The sequence below is a fragment of the Haemorhous mexicanus genome, chromosome 31 (genome assembly GCF_027477595.1).
Source record: "Haemorhous mexicanus isolate bHaeMex1 chromosome 31, bHaeMex1.pri, whole genome shotgun sequence".
In the NCBI taxonomy this organism is placed as follows: domain Eukaryota; kingdom Metazoa; phylum Chordata; class Aves; order Passeriformes; family Fringillidae; genus Haemorhous; species Haemorhous mexicanus.
Genome location: NC_082371.1, coordinates 892,860 through 900,299, shown reverse-complemented (window position 1 = coordinate 900,299; position 7,440 = coordinate 892,860). Strand labels below are relative to the sequence as shown.

Genomic DNA, 7,440 nt, shown 5'->3' with positions numbered 1-7,440 from the left:
CAGCCACCACAGTGCTACCAGTAATGTAGGTGTCCTAGCAAGTACCTTAGGGGAAATTTGGGCTCTAATTTCAGAACCAGCTGTGCAGGTGGTGAATGAAAATCATCTGGCAAAACTGAAGACTTACCTAGTGTGACGAGGAAACAAATGTGGAATGATCTTGTGCAAGTCAGTGTCCCATGATCAGAGATAAATAGGAACTCAAAAGCAAAAATGTTTCATCATTGACATAAATCTCTGTCCTCCTGAGCCACAAGAGCTGCTAAAGGAAGCAGCAGCCATTTTCTCTTTGTTACAAGGGAGCTACCAAATACCTTGATTTCTGCTGGTTAAAACATTTTCCTTTATTTTGTCCAAATTTCTTTCCATCGTGTATGTCTCATTCCATTGCTTTATGATTTTATTTTTAAACAAATTATTATTTTTAAGTCATCATCTCTGATTTACTGTCCCTCCCTTGACAGCAGGAGAGGAAGGGCAGTGGCTTAGTTTGGAGTTGAGCTCCTCATTTGTTGTTGAAACCAACACAGACACCTTTTGGGGGTGGAAGTGCCCCGTGACCCCTCATCCTCCTCAACCTGCTCTTCCATTGCACCATTGCCCACCCCCCACTCTGACATTCAGATGTCCCAACAGACATGGTGAGTGTCTGTCACAAAGCGAGGAGATGGGAAAGAGCAACCAGGAGCCAGGTGCAAAAGTCAGATCTGCTGACAGATCTGAGTGCTCGTGGTGACAGGCAGATCCACCCAAGGCTGACCCAGCTGCTCCTCCATAGGCAGAGGAGCTACCCCAGGACCTGGTCCTGTCTGCAAGGAACTTTGTTTTTACACTGCACCATCCAGAAGAGGAGGGGTTTGGATTTGGCACCCTGTCCAGGCTCTGGAAGGAATTTCAGGGATAGCAGATGAAGATAGGATGAAGCTGCAGGATGTTCAGGGGCAAGAAAGAGAGATGGGAGAAATTTCAAAACATGAAAAGATACGGAGCAATTCTGTCCCACTTGATGCTGAGCATGCCAGAGACGATGCCAAAGTCTTCTGGGGGGAAGGAATCATCTGACAGCTCCACATCTAGGGCAGCAATGAGCACAACAAACAGACCTAGCTGCTCCTCCACGTGTGTGTGAGGAGCAAAATCAGTACAGAGGAGACTCCCGCGGCCTTTCTCCCACCAGAGGTATCTGCCTGAGAGATACGGGCACAGGGGAGCTCTCGGGGCTTCCTGCAGCGCTGGAAACACCAACAGGTTTCTTATCCTGCTGGCTTTGCACTAGGGAGGTCGGGACACGTCCTGTTTCGCGGCAGCAGAAGGCTGCAGCCTGTCTTCGGGGAGTGAGTCAAGCAGGAAGTTTTGAGTGCAGGAAGGGAGACCCTGGGGTTCTGTGCACCTCATTCTTGAGGAATTTAGCCCTGCTCCTTCTCCTTCACTCCTTCCTCACTGCTTTACACATCCCTCACGGACGTAGGCAGTTGCTCGCTTGGCCAGAGCTACTTGTGGTGCCGAGAGACACCTGCGGCTCCTCTCCAGAGCCCTCCTTACGAGAGCGCGGCCCAGCACGGCCACCGCTACTTCCGCCACCACTGGGCAATGGGCAGCGCAGGAAGCGTGCCCTGCGCAGGCGCGGAGTCCCTGCGTGTGCACGGGCCTAGACTCCATTTCCCAGGGGGCATAGGGATTTCCTGAGGCGCGGTTCGTGTGCGTCATTTCCGCCGCGGTGGCGCTGACTCGTCTTTGCGGCGTTGGCGGCGGGAGAGACGGTGAGGGGCGGGAGGCCCGGGCCACCTGGAGGCCGCGTCCTCGTGCCTCGGGACGGAGCGGGGGGCGCTGGGAAGGGTCTGTAGGAGAGGATCGCTCGTGGGCTCTGAGGGGTCAAGAAGGACCGGCTAGTTTCTGGCGCTGGAGCGTCAGAGTCGGGGTCTTCCGAGGGCAGGGTGGGTGAAACTGGGCTGTTCCCTGTTGAGAGGTGTCCTTGGGCCCCTCTGGGCCCCTGGGCTTCGTGCGTGGGCAGGAGCAGCCTGGGCTGCATGCGCTGCTGTGCGACTGCAGGAGGGCACTGGGGGGAAGGAAGGGGCTTCTGGCACCCGCGCTGGGACGGGCTGAGCAGGCGGGTCCGTGCCAAGCCCGGGAGGTTCAGCGAGGCCAAGGCAGGTGCTGTACCTGCATTGGGACAACCCCAAGCACAAACAGGCTGGGGAGAATGGATGGAGAGCAGGCCTGGGAAGGATGTGGGGGCATGGGACATTGACAAGAGGCTCAGCATGCCGTGGCAAGGTGCACAACGTGCACTGGGAGCCCCGAAAGCCAACGCTGTCCTGGGCTCATCCCCAACAGCGTGGGCAGTGTGTGAGGGGGGGATTCTGCCCCTCTGCTCTGCTGAGACCCTCCCCTGCAGAGCTACCTCCAGCTCTGGCGTCCCCAGCACAGGGAGGACAAGGAGCTGTTGCATTGAGTCCAGGGGAGGCCACAGAGATGATCCAGGGGCTGCAGCCCGTCTGCTCTGGATACAGGCTGGGAGAACTGGAGGTGTTGAGTCTGGAGAGGAGAGGATTCCAGGGAGACCCTAGAGCCACTTCTGGGGCCTACATGAGTTCCAAGAGAGTTGGAGAGGGACTTTGGACAAGGGCCTAGAGTGACAAAACAAGGCTTCCCACTGCCAGAGGGCAGTTAGATGGGATATTGGGAAGAAATTGGTGCCTGTGAGGGAGGTGAGTCATTGGCACAGGTTATCCAGAGAAGCTGTGGCTGCCGCGTCCCTGGAAGCGTCAAAGGCCAGGTTGGATGGGGCTTGGAGCGACCTGGTCTAGTGGAAGGTGTCTTTGCCCATGACAGGGGTGTGCAATTAGTCTTTACAGTCCTGTCCAACGCCAAGCACCCTATGACTGTGGAAGGCAGAGGCCCTGATATTGAAGCAGTTTTTGCATTTAAAAGCCCCATCAAGTGTCCTCACTGGTCACATCTGTAGTGTTCCTCTTGTCTCCTTGTCCTCTCAGCAGGGTGGCTGCAGAGGCACTGTGTTTGTCTAAGTCAGACCACGTGGCCTGAACCAGGGACTTGTGCAGAGGATCTTAAAAGCCACTGGAGGGAGTTGGTGGTTCTCAGTGGCTGGAAATAGGGAAGAATAATGTTGGAAGTGAGGAGCTGTGCTTTCTAGAAACTAATTCTGTTGTGTAAGACAGCACTGGAAAGTTGCCAGGCTTTGCAAGGGCAATTAACCATTAGTTGCTAAAACTGATGAAATTGTTAATTACCAAAGCTTTTGCTCTGGAAGTTCCTAGAAGAGGCTTAGTGATCTGAAAGCTTTGCCCATTATTAAGATGTGCAGTGCCAAGGCTTGGACTTGATGATCCTTTCGGGTCCCTTTCGACTCAGGATGTTCCATATTCTGTAAAAGGGAGTGGTACTCGCCAGGGCTTTGAAAGGGAAGAAGACTGTGAACTTTTCTTTCATGGCTACAGATCTGAGACTCTGCTGTGCCAATTCTTACATCCTCACAGGCAAGTTCAGAGATTTCAGATGATCAGTTCCATTTCTTTGTGTTTCTAGATGAAGCTCCCTCTTCTTGCCGTGTTTGCCCTGGTGTCTGTGGCTCACTGTGAGGACGGTGCCAGGCTCCTAGCCTCCAAATCCCTGTTAAACAGATATGCAGTGGAGGGCAAGGACTTGACTTTGCAGTACAACATCTACAATGTTGGCTCCAGGTAAGCCCTGTCCAGGCTTCAGTACTGACCACAAGCAAATGTTCTCTGTGTGGCTGCAGAGTACAAGGCAATTTCTGAGCTCCGTGATGTGCTGTTGCTTTTGCTCCCTCTAACTCTGAGCTTTCCAGTAATGCCTGAAGGATTGACCCTGAAATTTGCCTATTCCTTCCTCTTCCATTGTCCCTGCATTCACCTCATGGCTGCTCAAGCTGTCAGTCCAGCATGGTGGTTCCTGTGGTGTCCTGTGACACTCTGTTCCCCACTCATGCAGCTCCATTTCTTGGCTTTGTAAAAATTCCTTTTTGCTATCAGGACTTAACTAAGGACCTGTCAAAGATAAAACAGAACTTCCACCATGCTGGTAAAAAGCTTCATTTGCAGAATGAAAAGCTGACTGAACAAAATGCAGGACAATATTAAAGGGCTTTGAGATTTTGTTTTTTCAGATTTTTTAAAAGACAGAATAATGCATACTGAGTGCAGTACTGGTAACAGAAGAATATATGGTGCTGTAATGTTGAATTGATACAACATTACTGAGATCCTGTAATTTTATATGTGGAATTTGGTTATTATTTAGGCCAGCATGTGTATCCATGGGATGGTATCTGAAGTTCAGCAAACTGCCAAATCTTGTGGAAAAAATGGTGGTTTTCCTGTCCTTGTGGCTGTTTCTCTCAGCTTTGCCTTCCTCCCTCTGCAGTCACCCTGTAAGACACCTCAGCTCTCCTCTCCATCTTCTGCTGGTGACATTTCATCTCTCAAAAATCAGTTCTTCCATTTGGTCAAGATGGAACTGTCAGTGCACTTTGCTGCAGAGCCTGTGAGCAGATGGCAAAGCTTAAGATTCCTGTCTCATTTCTCTCTTTGTTGTGCTCAGTGCTGCCCTGGATGTGGAGCTGTCAGATGATTCCTTCCCCCCAGAAGACTTTGGCATCGTCTCTGGCATGCTCAGCGTCAAGTGGGACAGGATTGCTCCGTATCTTTTCATGTTTTGAAATTTCTCCCAACTCTCCTTCTTGCCCCTGAACATCCTGCAGCTTCATCCTATCTTCATCTGCTATCCCTGAAATTCCTTCCAGAGCCTGGACAGGGTGCCAAATCCAAACCCCTCCTCTTCTGGATGGTGCAGTGTAAAAACAAAGTTCCTTGCAGACAGGACCAGGTCCTGGGGTAGCTCCTCTGCCTGTGGAGGAGCAGCTGGGTCAGCCTTGGGTGCGTCTGGCTGTGACCACGAGCACTCAGATCTGTCAGCAGCACTGACTTTTGCACCTGGCTCCTGGTTGCTCTTTTCCATCTCCTCCCTTTTCTTCTTGGGATGAAATACAGCAGTGTTCCTTAATGTCCAGCTCCCAGAGCCAGCAACGTGTCCCACACTGTGGTCCTACGACCTCTCAAGGCTGGGTACTTCAACTTCACCTCTGCCACCATCACGTACCTGGCACAGGAGGGTGCCCAGGTGGTGGTAAGTGGCTGTTTTATGGGATCCCTGCAGACACACCTGACCACGCTCCCGGAGCTGCTTGGTCGAGGTGATGCATGTCTGTGTTGCTCTCACCCTGCCCAGTTCTGGAGCGAGCAGGAAAGGTGGCAAAGCCTGTCTTTTCCCTGCCTTTTTCAGGTTGGCTTCACCAGTGCTCCTGGGCAGGGAGGAATCCTGGCTCAGCGTGACTTTGATAGGAGGTTCTCCCCTCACTTTGTGAGTACCTTTCAATTGACAATGGAAAAGTGCACCACGGCAGCTGCAGCCCAGTGGGGTGGCTTCCTGCTTGCACATGGTGTGTGTGGCTTGCCCTGCAGTCACCTGGAGAGCTCCAGAGGGAGCTGGAGTTAGTTCCTGTCAGTTCTCCAGAGGACTATCACAGAAGCAGCTGAGTTTCCATCCCAGCTCCCTCTGTGAAGGAGCTGTACTGTGGCGTTTGAGGCAGAAAATCTGAGAGTAGAATCTTAGAACCTCCTATGCTGGAAGGGACCCACAAGGATTGTGGAGTCCAACTCCTGGCCCTGCACAGGGCAACCCCAGGTATCCCAACCATGCCCTATCCAAACTCCTTGAGCTCTTGTCAAGCCTGGTGCTGTGACCACTTTCTGAGGAGCCTCTTGTAGTGCCTGGGAGAGCATCCTCTGGGAGAAAGAGCCTTTTTGTAATATCCAGCCTTAATGTCGGCTATCCTGACACAGCTGTGGGTGCTCCCTCAGGTCCTGTCACTGGTCACTGAGGGCAGAGGTCAGCGCCTGCCCCTCTGCTTCCCCATGTGAGGAAGCTGCAGACAGTGTGAGGTCTCCCCTCCCTCTCCTCCTCTGATTTCATTGCTCGAAGACTCCCCTGGCCTGGATTGTTTTGACTTTTCTCTTAATAATTTCTCCCTCTAGCTGGACTGGGCGGCATTTGGCGTGATGACCCTGCCCTCCATCGGGATCCCCCTACTGCTCTGGTACTCGAGCAAGAGGAAGTATGACACCCCCAAGAGCAAAAAGAACTGAGCAGAGTCCAATGCCAGCAGCAGCCCAGAGCTCGGGAAAGGACACCCCTGAACCCCCAAGAACAGTGGCTAGGTCGGGATGGTGCCATCCCCTGCGAGGTGCTGCCTGCGTCCTGCTTCAGCCCTCTGGGTAAAGGATTCGGTGGCTGCAGCAGCAGCTGTGAGGTGCTCTGTGCTCCAATGGAGAAACAAGCAAATAGAAAAAAGAACCAGAAGTCCCAAACTGCCTTGTCCAGCCCTTTTGGAGGCAGAACCCCTCTCTCCTCTGCAGCTGCAGCAATCTGAGTAGGCCTGTCTGTGGGGCTCTGCCCCCTGTGCTGCCTCCAGCTCCCATCTGCCTGCTGCAGTTTTCTGAAATATGTTCCCTCTCCTGTGAAAATTTAAAATGTTTAATAAAGGACAATAGGAAACAAGGACCATATAGCAAAGGTTATTATGGCTGCAGCTTGACCCTGAGCCAAGAGCACACTGTCACCTTTGGGGATACCCCTTAAATACATTTTCCCTTACATCAGCCTGTTGCATATTCATAGCCCCTTATGCATATCCATAAACTAGTTTACATATTTTAGGAACGATTTTACATGGCCCCTCCTTGGGTCTGCCTTTTCAGAGCATGCCTGTTTCTTGGCTGTGGTTTTGGCTCCTCTTTATCACTTCCAGTTTGGTCCCTGCTCCACACTGTCTTCAGATAGAGAGTACTGATAGTTGGCAGATCTGTACACGTGTCCTCGTCCTGTGTTCATTGGATGTCATCCTATCCAAGGAGGCATTTTAACACAAGCAGCTATTTCACTACTATGTCTAAGCTTAATTAATAACAGAAATAAAAACTAAATCTTTATAACAAAGTTACTTTAACATTACATATGTAGAATCCATTTTAATCTTTGTGAAAAGCCAATATCATGCATCTATAACAGCATCATATCTCAGGGTCACCTGCAGGTGCTGCCTGCCCTGTGGGACAGAGATGGCTCTGGTGACACCACAGACCTGATTTGACAGGATGTCACAGCTGCTGCTTAGCCCAAAAGGAGCATTAAGGGAGGTCCCTGTTGCTGGTGTTTTCTGGGTGGCCATGATGTGTTTTGTTTAGGAGAGGACTGTGTTCTTGCTGCTTTTTTTTTGTTGTTACGCACACAGTTGAGGTGTGTTGAGTATTTTGTAATATAAAAGGAAGACCATGACAGGGTGCATTGCACCTGCAATGCAGGTGCAGCACCTGCTCTTGGCCTCACTGAACCTCCTGGGCT

General features: G+C 51.6%; 1 protein-coding gene across 3 annotated transcripts; it reads left to right on the top strand.

Annotated features, from left to right (window-relative positions):
* The first annotated feature begins 1,626 nt into the window (after nucleotides 1–1,626).
* SSR2 (signal sequence receptor subunit 2) lies at nucleotides 1,627–6,600 on the top strand. 3 transcript variants are annotated; one of them, XM_059871438.1, is made up of 6 exons: nucleotides 1,627–1,760; nucleotides 3,547–3,701; nucleotides 4,582–4,680; nucleotides 5,058–5,166; nucleotides 5,323–5,400; nucleotides 6,075–6,600. In XM_059871438.1, the coding sequence occupies exons 2-6, from the start codon at nucleotides 3,547–3,549 to the stop codon at nucleotides 6,183–6,185; spliced, it is 552 nt and encodes a 183-aa protein (XP_059727421.1). In that variant the 5' UTR covers nucleotides 1,627–1,760; the 3' UTR covers nucleotides 6,186–6,600. The 3 variants fall into 3 exon arrangements, with proteins under 3 accessions (XP_059727421.1, XP_059727422.1, XP_059727420.1); XM_059871439.1 differs by having other exon boundaries at nucleotides 1,720–1,836; nucleotides 5,058–5,233; XM_059871437.1 differs by lacking the exon at nucleotides 1,627–1,760 and adding an exon at nucleotides 1,812–1,836.
* Nucleotides 6,601–7,440: the final 840 nt, after the last annotated feature.

What these genes read in the sequence shown, in the direction of transcription:
- SSR2 (XM_059871438.1), top strand. Translation starts at nt 3,547, where the DNA reads ATGAAGCTCCCTCTTCTTGCCGTGTTTGCCCTGGTGTCTGTGGCTCAC. An exon ending in ATCTACAATGTTGGCTCCAG is followed by an intron (nt 3,702 to 4,581) that starts GTAAGCCCTGTC and finishes TGTTGTGCTCAG; the next exon opens with TGCTGCCCTGGATGTGGAGC. An exon ending in GGAGGTTCTCCCCTCACTTT is followed by an intron (nt 5,401 to 6,074) that starts GTGAGTACCTTT and finishes TTCTCCCTCTAG; the next exon opens with CTGGACTGGGCGGCATTTGG.